At 39.2% G+C, this 24,773-nt stretch overlaps 2 protein-coding genes across 13 annotated transcripts in view; one reads left to right on the top strand and one right to left on the bottom strand.

Annotated features, from left to right (window-relative positions):
• Positions 1-18,923, top strand: part of REPS1 (RALBP1 associated Eps domain containing 1) — a 111,801-nt gene extending 92,878 nt beyond the window's left edge. For 6 of the 9 annotated variants that reach the window (XM_048844396.2, XM_048844397.2, XM_048844391.2 and 3 more), the window contains 8 exons: positions 3,035-3,107; positions 5,895-6,013; positions 8,521-8,585; positions 12,055-12,240; positions 12,903-12,998; positions 13,577-13,725; positions 14,452-14,557; positions 17,565-18,923. In XM_048844396.2, the coding sequence (XP_048700353.1) occupies positions 3,035-3,107; positions 5,895-6,013; positions 8,521-8,585; positions 12,055-12,240; positions 12,903-12,998; positions 13,577-13,725; positions 14,452-14,557; positions 17,565-17,633 (863 nt within the window). In that variant the 3' untranslated portion in view covers positions 17,634-18,923. The remainder of the gene's footprint in view (positions 1-3,034; positions 3,108-5,894; positions 6,014-8,520; positions 8,586-12,054; positions 12,241-12,902; positions 12,999-13,576; positions 13,726-14,451; positions 14,558-17,564) is intronic. The other 3 variants (XM_048844392.2, XM_048844395.2, XM_048844399.2) reach the window with 2 other exon arrangements.
• A 3,205-nt stretch (positions 18,924-22,128) lies between these two features.
• Positions 22,129-24,773, bottom strand: part of ECT2L (epithelial cell transforming 2 like) — a 52,065-nt gene continuing 49,420 nt past the window's right edge. For 3 of the 4 annotated variants that reach the window (XM_048844388.2, XM_048844385.2, XM_048844386.2), the window contains one exon: positions 22,129-23,219. In XM_048844388.2, the coding sequence (XP_048700345.2) occupies positions 23,156-23,219 (64 nt within the window). In that variant the 3' untranslated portion in view covers positions 22,129-23,155. The remainder of the gene's footprint in view (positions 23,220-24,773) is intronic. The other variant, XM_048844390.2, reaches the window with a different exon arrangement.

Genomic DNA, 24,773 nt, shown 5'->3' with positions numbered 1-24,773 from the left:
GACTGAGAGTGCTTTGCTCTTAGCTCTCAGGTGCTTCCTTCTGGGCTTTGTGGTCTGCATTTCCCTAGAGGGAGTGCAACTGTCTCGGTGATTCACAGATCAGATTCAGTCTTTAATGTATCTGGGGCTTGAACCATAACCACCTTTGAAGATCAGAACCAAGACCTTAAACTAGTATCTGAAAATGACTGGGAGCCTGTGGAGGGACTCAAGCAAGGGTCTGATGTGCTCACGGAAGCCTAGACCATGGAGGTTCTTGTGCATTTTCACATTCAGCTTCAGATACAGTGAATTTCAGTAATCCTGTCTGGAAGTAATAAGTGCTTGGATCACTGTGACCAAGTCCACATTCAAGAGGAAGGGATGAAATTTCCCAACAAATAAGTGAAAAGATCTTTAGACACTACCATTACTTGGTCTTCTCTCTCTGCACAGGTTACTTGATTGTAGAGGGGGAAGAGGATAAACCCTTTCTTTAGAAAGCGGTAGCTGGAGAAGAGGTTGGCTTGCAGTCTGCCTAGCTACTTGAACTCCTCTGGAGCTGGAATTGCAGAGTCACTACATGAGAAGAAGTGAACGCAAGTAATATTTGGAGCAAGGAGAAAATTCTTTTTTCCAGGTTTTATAAAAAAAAAAAAAAGCTAAGCAGTGCTGCATGAGAGAACCTTTCAGTAAGAAATTTTGAATCCATTACTTATTTAAATTAGGTTAAATTCTGGTTAAATCATGTAGGCTTTTGCTATTGGCTTTAAGAAATTCTAGAATCATCAGATGTAGGAGACATAGAAGATTTGCAGACCAGACTGCCATCCCAGGATATGCTGGAATACACTGGGGAATGGGATGGTTGGTTATGAAGAAGCTGGTGATCTGCACCTAGTAAACAGACCTCTAGAACGCAGCTTCTTTCCTCCCTGAACTGGCTGTTACCTACCTGAAAATAAAGTTGTTCTCTCTCTGGGAATACACTCCTGCAGTACTTCCCTTTTAGAAAGTTTTACTCAGACCAGTAGAAAACTAGCATTACTGACAGAATTAGGAAAAAATCTAAGTTCTGAACAATGTGCAAGAGAGGACTTTTGCAGAGTTGTTTCCCCATCCTTGCAGGAGTTACTCACGCTCCTCCAGTGTCATCAAGGGAAGGGAAGTGAAGTACTGTTGCAATTAATTGTATAATGCCCAAATTGCCTTATCCAAACATATTTAGAAGAAACCATCCTATTACAAAAAAGTCCAGTAACTTTCTGTTGGAGTGATAAAGCAAGTTTCTTGCCCAGAGAGGTTTACCATCCTTTACTAAGAGATGGTAAAGCTGACTTCTAGGGTGCTCAGGGCACTCTGCCTCCATATTAGCAGCAACATAAAGGTTTTAATTTTCCTTTCAATGAACATTTTTAAGGGTTCTAGAATATATTACTAGCCAGAGTTTGCCAGGAACTCCTGTTTTTTTGGAGCTATACTGTAACCTTTTGTCCTGAGCTCCAGAGGTCTTGGATATAATGTGGGGCCTAAACATATTCTGTAGAGCCAAAACATTAGGTTTTCTTAAAGTCCTATTGAATCCATCCTGTTACTCAGCCAAGAATGCTTTTTAACTTACTCTTATTCGTGAAAGATACTATAGGAAATCAAGACCCATGCCAATGAGATAGGTGGGATTTTATTCTACATGCTTCCTGATAATTAAAGATGAGGAAACTTCTGTGTGTCATGGATCTCAGGGACCCAAATTGGTTTTTTGGCCAGAGAAATTCTAGATATGCATGAACTCTTCTAAATTAATACTGATGCTTTAAATGGTAGATGGAAAAAGATTTGAGCTATAAACAGGACATTGTGGATCTCTTTACCTGTTCTTCACCAGCTTCTTGACCTATGAGATTAATTTAGACTAACTTCATCCAACTGCATTTGTCAGTTACTTTGGCATCTCATGAACCAGTGTCACTGTATCACCTTCTTTTCAGGTTCTTGTGGGTATTGACTCTTTTTTGGAAGCCCTTTGTGTCATAAGAGATTAATATATTCTGCCAAAGATACTAACTAACTCAAAAGGAGACTTCATTATCTGAGACTCTCAGTTTTCTTAGATGGGCATCCACTTTTCTGACTGCAGTAACCTCAGGTCATAGCGAGTCTCATGCTGTAGTGATTATCGACTAAACCATGCTTCCCCAGAATGAAGCCGTGGTATGGGCTCATCTGAGATTCCCCTCAAGATGGTGATGGAATTCCACCTTAATGAGCCAGTTTTGCCAGTTTGTTCCACCTCCACATTCACATGTGAGAGCCTTTCTGTCTGCTTGAGAAGTTTTTAGTGGTTCTACTCTGAGCTACTTAGATCCTGACAGTCAACCCAACTTGACAAATTCCCAAGGCAGTGCTATCACGTAAGAGGATTGTATCTAAATATTTCTGTGGTTGCATCTCACATGGCTGCAAATTGGCTAGCCTAAAGCTGGAAACCCATGTCAAAGTTCATTCAGTCCAAGACATAGCTGCTGCCCTGCTCAGATACATGTCAGGGCAGTTACATGGTACTGATCTCTATATGTCTTACAAAGGTTTTGATTGATTTGGCCTCTAAGAAGGAATTCTGCTTCAAGGCCTCCATCCTGCAAAAATTGTTCATAAAATAGAGGAATCTCTACTCGTTAACTGCTTGTTTTTGTCTTGTGATGTATTTTAAAAGGTTCTGAAGTGATAAGTCTGATTCTTAGGTCTTACTCAATCTTTTTAAAACAAAATACACCAACTAGTTCACATAGTTGGCATTGTCTTTTTTCTGCCAATGACTGTATTACTGTTAATTTCTTTGGGGACTTTCAGTTACTTTGACTCAGGGTTTAGAATCCTGCCCAGATGGTATCGTACAGGGAAGTACAACAGTAAGGTACATATTTCTTTTTTGGACTTGAAATCTTTTCTATTGCTGCTTAGGTAATATAACCTGTTGCTGTTTTTAGCATAATTAAATTTTGATAAATTAACACTACAAAAATGAAAATGAAATTTTGTACTTTCATTCTACCAGCAGATGGTTACAGCAGTTCAGACTCCTATACTTCAGATCCAGAACAGATTGGAAGCACTGTAACTCGGCAACGGTCAGTAGAGTAGTAACAGAAGAAATATTAAAGGTTATAAAACACACCTTCCCCCTCCCAAATGATCTTTCTGGCTGTTTAATAGCTAGCATTTGAAAGGGCAAATAAAGATTTATGGTGGCCATTATTTTAACAATCAAAAGTGGAGGCAACCTGTTCCCTAGTGTTATATGGGAGAAGTGTATCAGTCTGCCCTTAATATGTGTAAAATTTCTGGTGCAGCAGAACAATACTGCTTGATTAAAGTGGCAAGCCTAGAATTGGCTGGTCAGCTATTACTCCGTGTTCGATCATGAGAACATTCTACTTCATATATAGGGTTCCTTCTGAAAAACAAGAATGCATAAGCAGTTGGTTGTCACCTAGCATACAGCCAGTTTCTTTGGTTTAGAAGTCTGCAGTGGTTATTTATAGATAAGTACTAAATATGGTTCTCTGGTTGCATCTCCAAGTGCTTTTGAGGATAGGAATAAAATTCAAAATGATCTGGACAAACTGGAGAAATGGGTCTGAAGTAAATAGGATGAAATTCAATAAGGACAAATGCAAAATACTCCATTTAGGAAGGAACAGTCAGGTGCACACAAACAAAATGGGAAATGACTGCCTAGGAAATAATACTGCAGAAAGGGATCTGGGGTCATAGTGGATCACAAGCTAAATATGAATCAACAGTGCAATACTGTTGCAAAAAAAGCAAACATCATTATGGGGTGTATTAGCAGGAGTTTTGTAAGCAAGACACGAGAAGTAATTCTTCCTCTCTGCTCTGCACTGATTAGGCCTCAACTGGAGTACTGTGTCCAGTTCTGGGCACCACATTTCAGGAAAGATGTGAACAAATTGGAGGAAGTCCAGATAATAGCAACAACAATTAAAGGTCTAGAAAACATGACCTATGAGAGAAGATTGAAATAATTGGGTTTGTTTAGTCTGAAGAGAAGACTGAGGCGGGACATAAGTTTTCAAGTACATAAAAGGTGGTTACAAGGAGGAGGGAAAAAATTGTTCTCGTTGTCCTATCCTCAGAGGTTAAGCAGCAATGGGCTTAAATTGCAGCAAGAGTGATTTAGGTTGGACATTAGGGAAAACTTCCTAACTGTCAGGGTTGTTAAGCAGTGGAATAAATTACGTAGCAAGGTTTTGGAATCTCGGTCTGAGATTTTTAAGCGCAGGTTAGACAAACCTAGGGATGGTCTATATAATACTTAGTCCTGCCTTGAGTGCAGGGAACTGGATTAGATGATCTTGATAGGTCCCTTCTGGTCCTACTGTTCTATGATTTACGAAATAAGAACATCATATATAAAAGAGGTTTTTAAAAGCCCTGAAAATCTAGGTGAGGGGGGGGGGCAGCGCTTTGTACAGTAGGACTGGAATTCAACGTTGCTGTTTAACAGCATAGGATCAGTTTCAAAGTTATACCTTAAAACTAAAATAATTAGTAACTTCATGTAGTAAACATTATTAAAACTGTTTACAAACCCTTTTTGGTTATTTTATTAACTTGTAGTACAACAGGTGGGAAAGTTTTTTCCAGTGTTACTTAATTGCAAAGCTGATTCTTTGTCTACTTTTATATAAATCTTTACATTACTGAGATGGTGGTTTTTGTTGATGTAGCCATAGTCACTTGAGGAGGTGATGTTGCTACACGGACAGGAAAAACGCCTTCCATCAGTGTAGGCTGCATCTACATTGCAGGGTTATGCTGACATGGCCTCTGTAGTATAGACTCACCCCCAAGTTTCTTTTTTAATTAAATGAGTGCACCAAAAGTACTCTAGACAAAAAATCTCATTCAGCTAGTACTACAGCAACATAGGACTTCATCTCTTTAACCTCATTCTGAGTTTGGGCTTATTTTGTTTTACATCAGATTTCCCCTAAATCAAGGGTTATCAAACTGGGGATTGTGACCTCTCGGGGTTGCGAGACCCCAAGTCTCGCTGTGCCTCCAGCATTTATAAGAGGGTTAAATGTTTAAAAAGTGTTTTTAATTTATAAAGGGAGTCATACTCAGAGGCTTGCTATGTGAAAGATGTCACCAATACAAAAGTTTGAGAAGCACTGCCTAAAAGGTGTAAGTCTTTGCAGGATCTGCATTTGTGTTTGGATCTTGACATTACTAATATGTCTTGCTTCATACAAAATAACAAAACGCCCAAGGATAAGGGCAGTATTTCTCAAGATCCTAAACAAATGCACTAGGTAATAGAAACTTCAGATGGAAGAGCTAGCACTCACATCTGCAAACATACACTGAGACTTCCTCAGCTTGATCATGCTCAAGGCTGACTTGTATATGAGTGAGGCAGAACCACTGGAAATTCCGTTTTCTTTAACACCATCCCACTTAACAGTAGAAAGCAATTCCTATTCAGGCTATTGACAGAAACTTGCATGTTTGACAAAAGTCCTGATCATAATGGCTTCCAGTCTAGGTTGGATATTGCATACCTTCTCCTGAATTAACACTTAGGATGTCTACTGTCAGACACTATAAGCTTCCACAAACGTTACAGTAGGTAATGAGTGCAATAAGGAGGGCTAATATGCATTTTGAAGAGAAAATAAAGGTATAAAAACAAGAAATTCAGTTATCAGAAGCAGGAAACACCAGTTTCTTGCTTTAAAAAGTAAATTTGGCTGGGGAAAAAGGAGCTGATGGCAGCTATTAATCTTGAAACAAGATTTCTTCATATAGATGTTTTGGGTTGCACTTTCCAATTGAATTTCTACGGTTCTGGGCGTCTAAGCCTCTACAGAGGTTTACTTGTTTTGCAGGTCACATTCAGGAACATCTCCAGACAACACGGCACCACCCCCACCTCCTCCTAGGCCTCATCCTTCACATTCTCGATCATCATCTTTAGATATGAACAGATCCTTTACAGTTACTCCAGGTAGGTACATTATATGTCCATGTGTTTGCTACTTTTAGTACATATTTATCTTAACACTTTCTTCAGAGAAATTTTTTTAACTTTATTTTTAAATAGACAGCATTAGGTTTGAAGTGAAAGGCTGAAAGGGTTAAATCTGCTGATTGCTTTTATTAAAATGTAGACTCCCTTTTAAAGGAAAACAGTGGCTCAATCAACAACTTAATTAAAACAGTAAGTTCCTAAATAAAGTGTCAGTACATGAGGCAGTGTAGTCAAGTGGTTAAACGAGCATGGGAGCCATGAACCCCAGTGACCCAAATGAGGACTCCACATTTCAAATTGAAAGTGCTCCAAATTCAAAAGTGCTCAAAAGTAGGAGTTTGTGACAGATGCAGATTCAGATGCAAAAGGATGGTAATAGATTTATAGCCTCAGAAGATTTTTACAGGTAACTTACTGTTTTATTGACAGAGATGCTGTCTTTATAATTTCAGCTCATGATCTTAAAGTACTGTACAAAGGTTTTTCTGCTGGGGAAAAAACTGAGGTGTAGAGAAGTTTACATAACAAACTAATGATGTGAGGAGTAGAACGCAGGTCTGATTCTCAGTCTCTTGCTCTGTGCTTTTGCCAATTTTGTGTTTGACCAAAGAGGCCACAGTATTGTAGCCTTCTCTGTAGTCATGGTTTGATTTAACCAATTGCTCGCCCCAAGATGAGGGCTTACACCTACTTTAATCTGTGAGAGTTCAGCCCACAAGATTGACTATAGCAGAGAAGTTTATCAACAGAAGGGGGACCCCACGGTGCACAACAGAAGCTATCTAGTGCTCTTTCTACAATAATTTCTCTTAATAGTGTGACAGGGTCGGACCAGATGGCTACAGGAGAGTGATAGAAGGCAGATATTTTAGCCCCAGGTTAAGTATGTCCCTTTTCCCTGGGTAAGGTAACAGGGAAGGTTCCAGAACAGTCAGGAACTTTCTGGAAACAATTAAGGCAGACAGGCTGATTAGAACACCTGCAGCCAATCAAGAAGCTGCTAGAATCAATTAAGGCAGGCTAATCAGGGTACCTGGGTTTCAAAAAAGGAGCTCACTTCAGTTTGTGGTGTGTGTGCGAGGAGCTGGGAGCAAGAGGCGCAAGAAGCTGAGAGTGAGAAGGCCTGCTACTGGAAGACTGAGGTGTACAAGCATTATCAGACATCGGGAGGAAGGTCCTGTGGTGAGAATAAAGAAGGTGTTGGGAGGAGGCCATGGCGAAATAGCCCCGGGAGTTGTAGCTGTCACACAGCTGTTACAGGAGCCACTGTAGACAGCTGCAATCCACAGGGCCCTGGGATTTCCCCCCATCCCTTCATCCCCCCAACTCCCTATTTGATACCGGAAGAGTTGAACTGGACTGTGGGTTCCACCAGAGGGGAAAGTCTCTGGCCTGTTCCCCGATCCACCAGGTGGATCATCCACTAGGGGATTGTTGTTCTTCCTTTCCCCATGCTGGCCAGTGATGAGGCTAACTGAGTGAATGGCAGATTTGAGCCACGAAAGTGGCCAAACTGAGGGCTGCTGTGAACCTCTGAGGCGAGAAAATCTGCCAATAAGCGCAGGACCCACCAACGCAGAGTAGGAACTTTGTCACAATAGCCAACCATACAATACACACTGCAGTCTGGTAAAGGAGACACCAATTCAGGACGTGTAATATTTGGATTACTCATATCATGTCTTGGTGAAAAACAAGTGTTAATCACCATCAGTGGTAGTCATACTGATGTCTCTTCTCTCCTCCCCCCTTCTTCCTCCCTCTCCCCCACAAATAGGGGCACAGGCCAGGGTATAGCTTTTATGATGCTTTACACTGACAGCCACTGGACTTCATACATATTTAGGAAGCTTTTTACCCCTTTTCATTATTTGAATTTTCACTCCCCGCTGCTTTTGGGGTGCCTTGTTTTTCATAGGCTAATTAGTTAGTTCTCATACTCATTAACGTTTGTCATCTTATCACCATAGTAACAGCAACATTAAGGAAGTTTCTAACAGTTCACCCCGGCCACCAACAGTTATCTTGTGGTGTCAGCTAATCCCTAGTAGACATTATTATCCAAACTCAGCAATTATTTTTAAAACATCAGGATATCTCAAACAGAAACAAGCTTGGCAGGCTTATCAATTTACTTATACTAACTTACCTTTGTAATATAGCTAACTCATCTTAAGGCCTAATTTGGCTATGCCTGAGACCTGTAGGCTGTATGTTGCGACATTAATTAATACTTATATTTTACCTCTGTATCTTAAATATAGCTGACACCTTTTATCCTTGGCTACAGTATAATTGTGGCATGTCACTCACTGAAAAACAGTCCTGGTTATGTTACCTTATGCGCAGATAACACGGCTTATTTTCATGTTAGCAGAGTGGAAAACTAAATACATGTTCATCATATTTGCAATGAGCATGTCCTAACATATGGAAATAGCCCTGTCATCCAACTGTCATTCAGAACCTATGTCTCTTCACAGGACAGCAACAAGCTGGAGTTGTTGCCTACCCTCCTGCAGTGCCTCCAAGACCACCACCCTCACAGGTGAAGTTGACTTATTCTGTGACAATTTTTTAAAAAATTAAATAGTGTATATAATTCTTTGCCCAAGTACAATCTTTCAGTCTGTTGAATTTTTAACTTTGCTTTAAAATATGTGCAGCAAGTAAGCACATAAGGCTGGTCTTTTGGAAACATTGGGGGGTATGAATGTGTACCAGAGCTTTCAAGCCTAGGCTTCTGCCACCTTGCAGGGCTTCCCCAGAAAGATGAGGACCTGCTCCTAGGGAAGCAATGGACTAAACGGAGACCTGAAGTACTTTTCTCCTGAGGTCAGTGGGAAGTGTCTCTGGTCCAGGAGCCACATGGGAGGTGGGGAGCGGCAGAAACTTACAAACTTTTGGACACCATCCCCAGAATAATTCCTGGGTAGCAGTACAGAAATATGCTATACAACTACTGGGCCGTGAGTTGGGGAGTGGTGAGACAGACACCCCTTGGCAAAGGTCCCCTGTTCTTTGTGAACTCTCACCTGAAACCTGACAAACTCACTGCACCAAACATATGTCTGACAGGATACTTACCTTACATGTTACTCTTCCTGGATATCTACAGAAAGCATGTAACTTGTCAAGACTCAAACTTATTGAGATGTATGTACGGGTAATATCTGTGGAATAATGTATTTATCTAAAGTATGCTTTACGGACTCGGAGTAGAAATTAGTCACCTGAGTGTGTCTCGATGATCCATTCAAGCAAGAGGGAGTTGCTAATCAGTCCCTAGTCAGCTGGCTAGGCATTGCAAGGTTCTATTGTCGATCCTTGCCACATCCCAAAACAGTCAATGGAAAACCATGAGAGACCATGACAAACAATCAAAACCATTTAAAGGTAGAAAAGAAACTCTACAACAAGGCAGGAATTCACCTGGCCTGTTTTCAGTATGACATAGAGCTTGTCTACACTACAGGTTACTTTGGTATACTTTACGTAACTCAGGAGTATGAATAATCCACATGTAAGTTGTATTAACCTAAGCACCGGTATAGACATTGCTATGTTGGCGGGAGAGCTTCTCCCACCAACATAGCTACTGCCTCTCACCGAGGCAGGAGTTAAGCTCTCCCGTCAGCTTAGAGCATTTCCACCACAAGTGCTGCATCAGTGCAGCTGCACTGCTGTAAGTGCTGTAGTATAGAGAAGGGCACTGTGGCTCCATCACTGAGGAAATCCCTTAAGGAGCAGGGAGCTTCCATGAAAGCGTTTATCCTGGTTCTGGTGAAATTCGCCAGCTTTGCAATGGGCTCAACTTTGAGGGGGCAGTCTACTTTATTATATATGAAAGGTAAATTGATAAGTGTAAACTCGGATTTGCATTTAAGGATTCTGTTTCGTGTTGTAAGCAGTTACCATGATCACTTTCTCACTAGTTAAATCGTTATTCTTTCTTCAATAAACCTACTTTTGTTTTATTATAAGTGCTCACAAGTGTTGTATTGACAGTAGTGGTGGTTTAAGGTAAAACTGGTAAATTATGGTACACTGCACCTTTGATTGCAGAGCATCTGAAATTTCTGTGATCAGTCAATATTGGGCTGTATCACAGGGGAATGAGTCAGAGACTCAGGGATTGCAGTGCACATATTGTTAACCTGCCTGGCGAAGGAAGAGCTGGCATCATCAGGGAGCTGTCACCCAGCTACCACAAGAAAAGACTTTCTCATTGGAGGCAAGGGTAACAAAGGTGACTCATAGCTCTGGGTACCCTGAGAACTGTCACAGGTAGCATGTACAGTTTTAAGTGCTATGAAATTTTTGCTCACATTCATGTCCCCAGAACCTTGCTTTGCGGAAATTACTCACTTCCCTCTTCCTATTAGGGGAGTGCCTAAGTAACCATCTTAGGCAAAAGTGTGGGTTGACCCTGACTGGCTAAAACATTTTTTTAAAGCGTGTAGACAAGGGTTTACCACAAGTGCCAAGTGGTGTCTAAAAATGTGTTAAGATGTATTGGCTAACACATTTAAAATATCACCTATTCTTCTAGTGTTCACAGGGTCCCACTTAATACATGGAGTTTTGCAACTACCCCATGAAGTTTCTTGGTGACACAATACAAAGTCCTATTTAGTCAGCTGCAGGGGTTGCCTCATGGTTATAGCTAACATCAGGATCAAATATAACCTAAATATTTAAAATGGGTTCTATGTTAAATTCATGCTAGTTCACATCGGAATTTTTAATCAAAAAAACCCTGCCTTCATGCATAACCTTAATTTTAAAAACACAATTTAAAAACTTTTTGATGTGCACTTTGTCATGTTATTTATTAGCATGTCACAGTAGGAAAAGGTTTTATCTACTTTACTGCCAGCCACCCACCTTACTTTAAATATTAAAGTACATTAACCTTGAGACTGGGATAGAGGATGGAAGAAAAAGGGACTTCTCAGTTTGCCTTCCCCAAAGTGACAAGCTGCTCTTCTAGAAGTAGCAGTTTGTGAGCCTCCAGCCACTTACTATATCAGTAAATATAAACTGGGAATCATTCATTATCCTTAGTTTTTGTTTTTCTTATAGGAATTGAGTTGAAAGTGGTTGTTGCAAACTAATCCTAAAAGAATGCTTAACTTCTTAGAGATGACACAGAAAAGGGGTCAAAAAGTCTTATTAATCCTAAAATAAATTGTTGATAAACATGTATATTCAGAATAGGAGACAATATAAAGGTTATACTTCCCCTAATAATTATCCTTCATATTTCTGCTTCTCAGGGGAGAATGTTGTATAATTCCCAAACTATTTTAAAAACAAAAGGTTAAAATTAACAAGCTGTACGCTAAAAAGCCACAAGGTACATCCAGGAGCGCTTTAAATGATTGGTATGCCACTTTTATGCTTGAAGGTACTCTTCCGTTGGCATCAAACACTACAACACTCCCAAGCAATGGACCAACATTTTGCTCCAGCACACCCTGGTATTGCTGCATGGTTTCTCCTCTCACACTGTTCAATTCTGAATTGTTGTGTAGCCTTTAGGTTCCAATATTCCATCTGCCTTTTTTTGTCTTTCACCTTCCTGCTGTTTCAGTTTTGCTCCAGAAGAGCAGTTTGGAGGAAGGATAGATTTTATCCATTCAAAGAGAAGTACACTTGGAAAAATGGAAAACAAAACAGTTTAGGTGAAAGGAAAGAAGTTTAACTTTACCACTGATCATTTTTGTACCATTGATAATGGGCTACCAAAGTGTTCTGCCCCTTGTTACAAATGTTGTAGTCATTTTGTACTTGTATGGTAAGAAACATGTTTGTTCTAGTGACAGGATAGAAACTTCCAAGCATTATTAAAAGTCTAAACAAAGGCAGTAACTTCTGCAGTAATACATTAAACAATTGTCCTTGGTTAGCATTCTTGCATAAACTCTTGTTTGGACAAGATTTTGCTCCTATATTATGTCAGTTATTTCAAGAACACAGTATTAGTAATTACTGTCATCTTTGTTTTGCTATAGGGTGCAGGTCCTCATGTGCATCGCCCAGTGGATGCTGAAAGCCTAATAGCTCATACCAGTACCTCACCTCAGCAAATACCAGAACAGCCAAATTTTGCAGACTTCAGCCAGTTTGAGGCATTTGCTGCATCAGGTGTAAATGAAGAGGAGGAGGATGAAATTGAAACACATTCAGAAGTCTTGCAGGTCAGTGTAAATGGATATATTGTAGACCACTTAGTGTTATACACTGGTGTACCCTGTTAGTTATACCCAGTAGACCTTGCATAAATCACTTCCTGCGCCTGTTTCCCTGTCCACTGTTTGTCCAGTCTATAAACTCTTTTGGGCAGGTACAGTCTTATTGTGTGTGTTTTTGTATAATGCCTAGCATTATAATGGGGCCCTGATCTTTGTTGCGGGCCTTTGAGTTACTATAGTATAAATAATATGTAACATCTGATTTAGATCAGAAGAGTTTCAAATAAGTTTTTATTATTTGGTCGTCTCTTTATACTGAGGTTAGCTCCGGTAGCAAGAGGTTATAATTTAGGGTCCAGCAATCCTCTCTTGTTGCTGCCTCTCATGAAATGTAACTTTCCTTCATGTCTCTGATGTGATCTTATTGCAGATCAGAAATAGTGAGAGTAGTGTGGCTAGGATGGTGCTGGTAGTCAGCTACAGCCCTGTCTCTCCATCCCTGAGCCTTTAAAGAGGACTTGGTTTCACATAAGAGACTTGACGATGTAAACTCTGTTCGTATAACGGAGAACATACCAGTCTGACATACCTGGCTATCATCCTAATTGTTACAGAATTAAATATTTGCGTAACAATACAGTGTTTCTAAACTGTCTCATTCTCTGTAGGTTGAAAAACCCTCTGATTCTGCAGGCTCCCTTAGAGTCTCCAAAACAGATGCCAGAGTTGAAGAGAAGGCAGCTGGTAGTGTCCCTGTTAATGCGGTACGTAAAATGAAATTTAAGGGGAAAGTGTAGGTTTTAACACATAGAAGAATGTGTATTAGAACAGTTGCCAGTTAGTGACTGCTACACCTGAGTTTGCAGAAGCTTCCATTTGAAAACTCCGTTTTCAAAGGCTCAGAACTTCTTGGAATATTTACATTTTTGGCTAAAATATTACATGCTTGCTGGGCTGTTTGCATCTAAAATTATGACAGTAAAGGCTCACTTTAATGAAGCTAGATTGCTTACATGTAATGATCAGGTTGTTACCAAAATTGATTCTTAAAGGGGTTATTTTTAGGATTTTAGTCCATGGGGAACAGATGGCTGGAGCAGTTACTTAATATATATAAAATTATACCCCAAGGTCAATTACTACTCCCTTGAGATGAGTTATTCTCATGCAGTTTTTCTGATGCTGCCTGAGAGAACTCAAGTAGACCTTGACAATGAGTCAATGTCTCAGAACTTGTACAGTAAATAAATTAGTTTCTCAGAAAGTTTTGCACAGACGGTTGATTTGAGCAGAAATATAATTCACTGAGATGTTTGCTTATGGGCTGCCTTTTGCCTCCCAGGGGAAAGGCACCACCCCTCTTGCTCCACCACCAAAGCCTATTCGCAGAAGGTTAAAATCGGAAGATGAGCTGAGACCTGAAGCTGAGGAGAATACACAGAAAACAGGTGTCATAGCTGCTGTTCTTGCTTCACAGCCATCTATCCCTAGGTAACCCAGGATGAGTATGAATACGTCTAATATTGGGAAGTTCACATTTAAACAGCAAATAAAACTGTTAGCTTACGGAAGAGCTACAAGAGATTTACAATGTGTTGAATAACTGTTTGTGGCTGTAAATCATATATATAAAACTACTGAGGGAGTCAACATAAATGTTAAAGGTTTTTTAATTAGATCCTCCCAAAAAATGTCCCGAGTAGTGTTGAGAGATACCTAATAAGGCACTCCAGTTGTCTGGATGAAAAACTTACTAACGTTTTGCAAAATACATTGACTATCAAAAGTGCTGTGTAAATGTTAATGTTGTATTGTTAATTTTAAATAAAGTTGGTGAGTATGGATGGTCTTGAACTTTACCCTCAAGTCTATGCAAAACACAATCAAATTAAATTAAAGTCAATCTGGCATTGTATCAGTAGTCTGGAAGGTGTAAATTTATTATAGCAATTTAAGAATGTAATTCATTGTATTTGTTCTGTAGGAGACGGGTATGCAAAGCTTTTGTGCAAACAAGGCTAGTGTACTATGTGTTCTAGTCTGTAGAAAGGAAAATAAGTTGGAAGAATCACTAAATTATGTAAAAAAGTGTCCTCTGTACAGCTCTTGCTGAACACTTTAAATAGGGACTAAGGAATTGAATATACTTACCAAAGTTATTTCTTGGAGTGCTTGGCAGTGAAAAGACTTCTAAAAAACACTTTAATATATCCTCAGGTCCGTGGGGAAAGACAAGAAGGCAATTCAGGCATCAATTAGACGCAATAAGGAAACAAACACTGTTTTGGCCAGATTGAATAGTGAATTACAGCAACAGTTAAAGGTAATACCATCATTCTCTTTGTATGTCAGTTTCTGAGAAGTAAGTGTGTGCACATGTGTAGGCTGAGATAGCATAGTGATGGGGCCATTTAAGTACCGAGATAGAGAACTGTGTACATTAACACACACATTGTATATGGGCGAGGGCATAGGAGATAGCTATTTAAAATGTTAAGCTGTTTTTATACGTAAGCGAATAACTGGCTAGGCACTAGTACTGCTGAAGAGGATCTGTGGATAACATAGTGGATCATAAATTAAATATGAGCCAGCAATGTGGTATGGTTGTGAAAAAGGCTAATATTCTGGGGTGTATTAATAGTGTTTTATATAAGACATGGGAGGTAATTGTCTCACTGTACTTGACACTGATGAGGCCTCAGCTGCGGTACGGTGTCCACTTTTGGGCACCACGTTTAACGAAATGTGGCCAAATTGGAGAAAGTCCGGGGGAAAGCAACAAAAATGATAAGTGTAGGAAACCTGACCTATGAGGAAAAGTTAATAAACAAATAAAACAAAAACACCTAAGCATGTTTAGTCTTGAGAAAAGATTTGGTGAGGAGACCTGATAAGTCTTCAAATATGTTATAAAGAGGGCTGTTATAAAGAGGAAGGCGACTGAGTATTTGTTCTCCATGTCCACTGAAGGAAGGATAAGTAGTAATCATCTTAATCTGCAGCAAGAGAGATTTGGGTTTAGTATTAGCAAAAACTATATAAGGATAGTTAAGCACTGGAATAGGCTTCAAAGAGAGGTTATGGAATCCCTGTCATTGGAGGTTTTTAAGAACAAGTTGGACAAACACCTGACCGGGATGGTCTAGGTATACTTTGTCCTGCCTCAATGCAGGAGGCTGGAGTAGATGACCTCTCAAGGTCCCTTTCAGCTTTACATTTCTATGAGTCTGATTACAGGAGATAGCTATTTGCAATGTGCTCTTGTGGAACTCTGAAAATAGAAAGGACAAGAAAATTAGTTTGTGTTGAAGTGTTTCTACAAGATGCCTTCTTGTTTCTAATTATCTTGATATTACTAATTAACATGCTGTTAAGTATAGCAAAAATAAGACTAGAAGAATTATTAACTTGTACACTTAATATCACTGTTCTGAGATGAAGGTACAGTAACTCCTCACTTAGTCGTCCCAGTTAACGTGGTTACGTTGCTGATCAATTAGAGAAGATACTCCTTTAAAGTTGCGCAATGCTCCCTTATAGTGTTTGGCAGCTGCCTGCTTTGTCCACTGCTTGCAGAAAGAGCAGCCCATTGGAGCCAGCTGGTGGGGGCTTGGAACCAGGGTGGACCAGTAGCCCCCCTATCAGCTCCCTGCTCCCCTAAGTTCCCTATGCGGCAGCCTCCCAGCAGGCTATCAATTGCCGGCAGTTCAGCTGTCCCTCCCCCACTGCCATGTGCTGTTCCTGCCCTCTGCCCTGGAGCTCTTCCAGGGAGCCTCCTGCTTGTTGTGTCAGGGCTGGGGGTGAAAAGAGGGGTGCCAATGTCGGGGTGTCCCCGTCCCCCCTGCTCCGGCCCCCGGCTTACCCCATCTCCATAGAGCAGGGGGGAGACGCAACAGGGCTCAGGACAGAGAGAGATTCCTGGCAGCAGCTGCTGTCTCAACTTGGTGATCTACTTAAAAAGGCAGTGTACTTAGAGTGGGGTCAGCGTAGTTAAAGGGGCAGTGCGCATCTCTCTCACACATGCGCACGCACACACACAGTGTCTCTGTCTGCCATGCTGTCTCCCCTCCCTCCATTTTTGCTGCCTTGTAAAGTGTGAGGCTACATTAACAATAATATGTTAATCCTTGAGGGCCCAGCCATTTGCTAGCTCATCATTTAGCAAATAGGCAATCCCTGGGAAATATCCCACCCTCTTCCACCCTCTGACTTCACCACCTCAACCAAGCTTCACGATCATCATTGCTGTGTACAGTATTAAATTGTTGTTTAAAACTTATACTCTGTGTGTGTGTGTGTGTGTATATATATATATAAAAATAAAAAAAAAAATTGGTGAAAAAAAATTTCCTGGAACATAACCCCCCCCATTTACATTAATTCTTATGGGGAAATTGGATTCACTTAACATTGTTTCGCTTAAAGTTGCATTTTTCAGGAACATAACTACAATGTTAAGCAAGGAGTTACTGTATTTGGAAAACTAGCAAAACACTTAGAAGCGCATTTGTGGTTTTTTTCCTCAGCCTTGAAGGGGGAGGAATCAAATCCTGAAACATGTTAATGAAATGTAAAGCACAAAACACTGATTCATTTCATAAGCATATTATTGAAAAAATAAAGAGGCCCAAAATGTCTGAAATGCAAAAATTGCAGTTCAGTAAACAAACACAAGAAAACAGTCTAACCTAACTAGTTAAATTGCTCACTGTTGTCTTGTGCTTTACCTTTTGAATTTCTTTGGATGCCAGTGTACTTTTACCTAATTTATTTTTTCAGCACCTCATCTTAGTTATAAATTTCATACTAAACCAATCCAAATGTGCTAAAATGTTGAATTTATGCTATCCTGGCTAGATAGGAGTGCAGGTCATTTAGAAAACTGACAAGTCTGAATTCAAATCTGTATTATAGTTCTTTAAAGACATTTGGGATGGGTGAAATTCACTGAAAACAAACTTCAAGTTCATGAAACTTTAACCAAGTGAAATTCTGCCTCACTCTTCACCCAATTTTATTTGAAAATTATTTATCATGTGTATAAATTTATGCCTACTTATCCTTGCCTAGTATGTAGGTGGCACAAAAAGGAATGTAGCCTGCTAAATGGCTTTATTTTTGAACAAAGGTCTCATTCAGAGTGTGCAGAATTCACTAGTCGAGGCTCTGATTCAGCTGACGGGAGGGGGTTCTTGTATTCTTTAGAGAACAACTTGAGGTGAGGGCCCAAAGCTGATGCTAACATTTACCTTATTTTGATCACAGTAAGAATTTTTTCACAATGTTCTTTCACTTTGGACTGTAAATTGAAAATCTTTCCTTTCCAGGATGTTCTTGAAGAGAGAATCTCCCTGGAAGTCCAACTGGAACAGCTTCGACCCTTCTCTCACCTATAAGCCAATTGCCGTTAACTGTGAATTTATTAAATTTGGAAAGGGGGATTGGGTTCAAAGCCTATTGAAAGACCCATTCATTCAGCTCAGTGCGCTCTTTTCAACATTACATTTTGTGATTCTGTTTTGTCCAGTTTGTCCATCTGTGCATTTAAAGTATTTTAACTCCAATCCAAAAAATCAGGATAACTTTTTTCCTTGAATGTTATGTATCTTGGCACTGCCTCCCCTGCCATTTCCTTGGGAATGGATGATCTTTCTGCTGGAGTTGAGTTTGCACAGTTTCAGTGCCAAACACTTCAAACTGAAATTAATTACCTAATGGTTTCTATATTTCATGTCAAAGAAAAGGACAGCTCGTCAGTTAACTTTTAACATTAAAGCACACATATACTATAAATGCCTCTTACACTGCAGCATTTGTTTTATTGTATAAAACAGGAAAACTAATCTGGTATGCGAACCAAAATTGATCTCCCAAACCTCCTTTCACAAGTTAGCAAGTGATTCACAATTCCAGAAAGCCTGCCTTTTTTGCAATAAAGTAGCTCCCTCAGGCTGCCACAGAATTTCTTGCAGGCTACCTTGCCATATCATCTAAAATTGGTTATTTCATCTTTGTTTCATATTTTGTGCAGTATGTGACCAGATTGCCAGGTGTTCACATTTTTCCACTCATGATCTTGATTCAGCCGCATGCATATAAATGACCTATGGTACAACTGATACTACACGTAACAGACCTTCCTCGGTCATCCCTTCTGTGAAAAGAATTGGGTGTTAATTCCCAATGTATTGATTGCACATTTCCTGAGCACTACCTGTAAATGCATGCTTCACACATGACCTTTTATTAACAGATCATATCCACCAGTCTTTACTGTAACAGATTGTACTGTCAAGTAATGTGTCAATACTTCTCTGAACTTCTAATTCCCAGCCAAAAAATAAACAGTTTGTTTCTTAGGACTTCTGGGTTACCTTCTGTTACCTTGTCTCCAGGCCTTATTTTTCTGGCATATAGACAGGCTTCACTATTAACAAAAAGTTCCCTGAGTGTATCCTGTTGTTTGGGTTGATGTACTGTATTAGGATTTGTTGAATATTGTATGATACACACCTTTTGATCTCATATGTAAATTTGCATTAATTGCTGACTAACAGCAGATATTCTATTTAATGGCTTCTTCTGGCTGTGGGATCATAGATGTTAAACCGCATGGATGTATCTCAGCAGAATCAGAACTAGCAATTGTGTGATTTTTACACCAATAAAACAGCACAATATTTTAATTTTGTTGATTCATCTTTAACTGGAACTTGTAAAACTCACAAATCTGCAGGAATATATTTTTAAATCTTTTTGATGGCAGTCACAAGGAGCAGTAGATCCCTTCGTTCTTCTAGTTTTCAGCTGTTGGCCATCTTGGATTTTCTTGGTAAAGTGAAGCTAGCCTTCATTTATGTTAATATAGCTGCAAAAACTGTCTCATTTCTAGAGTACAAGCATAAGGGATGCAGTGTGGTGCAGTGGCTAAAGCACTGGACTGGGACTCAGATTGGGTTCCATTCCTGGATCTGCCACTCACCTACTGGAAGACCTTTGGTAAGTCGTGTTACCTCTTTGTGCCTTAGCTTCCTCATCTGTAAAATGGGGATAATGATACTGACCTCCTTTGCAAAGCTCTCTGAGATCTATTGATGAAAAGCACTAAGGTAGAATGGATATTATCTTAAATTTATAAATAAACCTAGGTATCCTGTATAAAAGCAGAATGCTGCTACAGTGTAACTCTTGGGTGAAAGAAGGTACTTTCACAGAAATCTAGATAATGTAATTTATTAAAGTACCTTCTGAATGTAATCAAACTAAATGGATCACAGTTTAGAAGTCGTTGACCTTCCCTGCTTCACTGTTGGTTTTAAATTAGTTTCTTAACCATGTTACCAATTGATTATTGAAAAGCACATTTTAAATCAAATTTTCCACAGTTTATGCTATTTACTTGCAATTCTTACTATTCTTAATATTTACTATGCAATTCTGTTTGGACAGTGAAAATAAATTTGTATGTTTCCCTTTCTGATTACTGTACATTGACAGGATACTTGCAGTTTTCAAAAATACTGTGGGGGAATTTTACTACTCTAACACCTGTTCCAGTTATGTTTTTTGAAAATGTCATGGAAACATTGTTTTCTTTTGTACATATTTTGCAAACTAGCATTCCTTAACATAGAAGTAATGAATTTCACACTGTGAAATGAAAAAAGTGGATCTTTTTATTTGTATGTAGGTGGATTGAGATTTCTATAATGAATAACTTGTTTAAAAAATAACTTGTTTAAAAAATAAACTGCCTATATAGAAATCACACTTGCACAATATGTTGTCAATTAGTAGATTAAGTGTCAGACTAAATTTAGTGAAATCAGGTATAAGCGAAAAGGAGAAATGCAAGGCAACCCAGAAAAGTTAATAGTCTAAGATCACTTCACCGTTGTAACTAATTATCAAGGAGCTGGGTAACACTGAAAGACCGTATGCTGCACTTTCCAGCTGGGTCCTCTGGTACAATCAAGGAAAATGATTTTTTTTTTAAAACTGTATGCATGTAATTGTCCATGCAGTTTTGTTTATAAAAATAGATTTTTTTCAAAAAAAAATCATAAATCAGACATTCAGACCTTTGAATTAAATGTAAAAAAAACTTTTACTCTCAAATCCTGAATGCATGATTGGATCTCAATGTCTCAAATCCTTGCAATGGAATCAACAAAATTGTACATCAAATACATCAAATTAAGAGCTTAATTGCAGTAATGCCACTTTTCTATCTAGGCAGGAGAAATGGGATGACTGTTTTTTTAAAGATTTCTTGTGATTTATTTTGAATGCTCATTATGTGAACTTTAAACCAAATTTTTAATTCAGAAAAAAATCTGAACTATCTAAAGAGCTAGTTTAATTTCTCATCTTCACTACAGTCTTTTGTTTTAAGAACATCATATTACGTGGTGGTCATCAAAAGTTAACTCATCTAAAAAATGTGGGCAGGATTTATTTTCAGTAAAAGGTAATTCTGTCTAATTCCTAGAGGAAATAGGTGGGATGCAAAACATAATTGTTTTAATGTTCCCTCCTCATTCCCTTCTGTCTCCCATTTGTTCTAGCTACCTGTTGCATCTTGTTATAATCCTAGATTGATTCTGAGCTCTTTGGGCCAGAGACTCTCTATTTGTACAGTGCCCAGGAGAATGTGGTTGCAGTCTATGATGCTGCTGCGTGCTACTGCAGTGTGAGTAGTTTAGGGAATAAATAGGGGAGGAAGGATAAATGCCGATACAGTTCATACACAAATACGTGTTTGCACACAGTATTTTTCTTCAAACTGTTTGGAAAAACTTACCTTATTACAAAAAGAAAAGGAGGACTTGTGGCACCTTAGAGACTAACCAATTTATTTGAGCATAAGCTTTCGTGAGCTACAGCTCACTTCATCAGATGCATATTGTGGAAACTTATTACAGGCTGCTATAACAAGCAGCATCAATTTCTTGGTCTGATTTTTCTCTTCCCTCTAGCACCTTCCTCCCCCCCCCCATCTTTTCTCTCTACTAATTTGTCTCTTTTCTTCCACCATTCCAAGTGCTGGAACTGTTGCTTTTTCCCCCTCAATACCCATTCATTGTCCTCTCCCATGTCTGTTTATCTACAAAATAAAATTGAATATGTGAAAAGCCTTTTTTTAAAGGCAGTGCTACTTTAAAAAGACTGTCAGTGTAATAAATTATTCTTCCTGTTTTTTCTTGTCCATTTCAAGGGTCCCTCATTTTCATCCCAAAGGCACCAATTCCGTCTTACATGGACTGGATTTTTATCACTTATTACTGAAAAATACATCTGACATCCAGACTAGAGATTACAAAATGAAGGTTATAAAAAGTTAGTTATACTAAAGGAATGAATCCACAGCATTTTTAAATTTCCTACATGAATAATTTCTGTCCTTCATTGAGTCTGCCAAACATTCTGTTCTTCATTTGGGCCTTGGTAGGTTGAGATACACTTCTCCTCCCACCTCTATTGTGTGCTCATAAGTCTTATTCGCTAAGGGCTTCTATACCTAGCAAGTTCCTCTGTTGCAAGCCAGGGTGTGATCTATAGTGCACCAGCTTACCCCTCCGTAACGTCCTGCGTGGTCACTGCTACAGTGCAATGAAAGTTCTAGAGTGGTACTGCTCTTTGAGGTAGCAGTAGGCTCACCCGCCCTTGGGAGTTTCACAGCACTGTGGTAATGTCCGTATTGGACGTTCCTGAGCAGCAAGCTGGAACGCTGCAGATTCGCACCTTGGCTTGCGGTGCAGTAACTTGCTGTGTAGACAAGCCCTAAAAATAACTTACCAAAATACACTTACAGAAGAATTTGTCTTAATCTGCTTGTTAATAGTAAGCACAAAATCTCATCATTTTACTGAGAAGGAAGTTCTTGAGAAGTAGTGTTCGAAGCATTGTATGTCCTAACCTTTAATGAACACATTTCTATTCCATGAAAACAAATTGCGAGAATTCCTTGACATTAGATTCTTAAATGTAAGAACAGAGCCAGAACAAATAGTAATTCTAGGGGAAAGATAATGAGCTGTTCGTTCATGTAAATTCTAAACGTAACTTACCTATTCTTGTTACTATGGTGCTTAAATACCTTCTACAGCAGTCCTTGCTGGGTGATTTCATTTTCAGCTACAGAGTTACACTTCCAAAAGCTATGCCTTTGTAACATCTAACAACTTATTTTTATTTCCCAGAGCCTGTATACTTTATTATTCATATTGCTGTACTAATTTTTTAGTACAGTTTTCACTCAGTGAGGAATTATGTGAAAATCCAGGACTTTGGTCTTTAATAAAAATTGCAAAAAAGTAAAATGTTTCTATCTCCTTAATGCCCTTTGAAACTATGATATAAGGACTTAATGGGTAGTATACTGAGAATATACCAGTTAAAATGTCTTGTTACCCATAACCGAACTGTAGTGTTGTCCCCTCGTGCAATCAGTGGAGAAAATCTAAAGCCCTTTTCATAGCAGATTCTCGATGAATTAGCAGCTTTCTTCCGGTTTGTCATACAGTGAAGATCTTTATGAAGGCCATTAAGTCATATTGTGCGGATTTTGCGTTAAGTTCTGAAGACTAAATGGATTGTAGTAGTGTGATCTTTTCAAAAAAGGATCAGTCTTACAGGTCGACAATGAGTGCTGATTCTACTGTAAGTTTCTGCAGTCTGAGGCGCACACACACGATGGTACTCTCTGAGCCACTATCAAAAGGAATGCTAACTTCTTGGTAAGGTGCGGAATTTGAGCAAAAGTCCTCAGTAGGAAACTGCACAAAAATCTGTTCACAAATAATCAGTGCGCACTACAGGAGTTGGGCATCTGAAACACTAAGATGAATCTCAATTCTTTTCAATGCTACAGTTGATTGCCCTTTGTAGTGCAGATAGCCATGTAAATTTATCATCTTCATCCTCTATAGAACAAATCCATTGGCGTTTTGGGCCTTGTAAAATAAATGCATTCTTTATATCTGTTAATGTGTAAAAAAGAAAGAGAAAGGCTTTAGTGTATTAACTGCTCTTGACCAATAGGTTATCTAAGGGATAGGTGGTACTTTCATAGAATCTTGCAAATAAGCTTTACTCTTAAATTCTGACTTCCAGTGGTTTAAGGACATAATGAATAGCAAAAAATATTTCTGCTTGTCTGATTTAAGAATATGTAGAGCTGTATCATATGGGAAACCCCTAGAATACAGCCCACAAAGTGAGATCGATATCAGAGGGGAGACACTGGACAGTGTTAAGTCATGTTTTTAGGAATCGTGTTTGCTAAAAGTTTTAAATCTAAGGATATGCTGACTTTCAACCCTACATTCTCCTAAATTGGTGTATAGGCATAGCTCCAGTGACCTGCACTGTGCTCTCTGAGGGAGTTATGCTAACTTAATCTAGCAATGGATCTGGCCTTCTCTGTTTAAGATTTCTTTTTTTACTCTGTTGGTTGCTTAGGCTCTTGGGGATGGGGAGGAGCAGACAGAAGCTACTAAGCATTTCACCATAGGTGGAGATTGGGAGGGGTATGGAGGGGCATTGCCTCCCCAAACTGGATACATTGCAGAGGTGACACATGGTGAGGAGGGTCAGATTTTTCTCTCCCTTCTATTTGGCCCTGCTTCCTCCATGCGGAGCAATGTTTGGGGGCAGAGGGGTGAGCAGTGATACTAGGCGCTGTGTCCAGGTCAGTTTCCCCACATGGGCTGCGTAAGGGGCGGGCAACAGAGCAGTTCCTGATCCTTCAGCTGGGGGCCATTTCAATTTTACTAGCCCATAAAGTAAGACACTTGTCCCAGAACCACAGGTATCTAGACGTTCTAATAAGCACCAGTAAGATTGTAGCAAGTGAACATAAGATCAGAGCAGCTTCCCAAGGGTCTGTGCAGTGTACACTGACTGTGTCAAGCCCAGGTGAGTGACAGAGTGAACAAGGAAGGTTAAATGTGAGTGGAATGTGCTCAAGCAGATGGGCAAAGCCATGGATTTGTTTGATATGTGCATTGCATGAACTACTTCTTAAGAACTAATTCATTATGGTTGAATGGGGAAAGGATCAAACTTGAATATTTTTTTTTCAGGTACAGGAGTAAAATTCAGCCAAAATGTCCAGATATCAGAAACAATTATTGAATAATGAAAGCTTTTAGATTGTGTAACGAGAGCAATCCACCTGCTGAGGAGAGCTCAAGGAGGAACAATGGAAGGGTTAGCTCCAACAGGTGCCCTAATTAGTGCTGTGTGAATAACAGATGTTTTGGTTTGCTGGCAATTCTGAAAAATGGAAGGAAAAAAAATGTTTTGGGTCAAACTAAAATCAATGTTTTAAAAATGTTCAGTGAATCGAAACCTAAAAAGATTGTTTTGGACCGAATGACGTGTTCTGCTTAAGCCGGAAAAAAAAATTAAAATGCTTGAATCTCTTTAATTTTTAAATAAAATGAAGTACATTTTCAAAATCATTTTGAATCAAAAAATGAAAATCTTTCTTTCTGAAAATGTCAACAGAACACATCCGTTTTTTCAGAATT

The sequence above is a fragment of the Caretta caretta genome, chromosome 3, assembly GCF_965140235.1.
Source record: "Caretta caretta isolate rCarCar2 chromosome 3, rCarCar1.hap1, whole genome shotgun sequence".
Classification (NCBI taxonomy): Eukaryota; Metazoa; Chordata; order Testudines; family Cheloniidae; genus Caretta; species Caretta caretta.
Note: the sequence above shows the minus strand (reverse complement) of the source record. Positions and strands in the feature narration are given on the sequence as shown.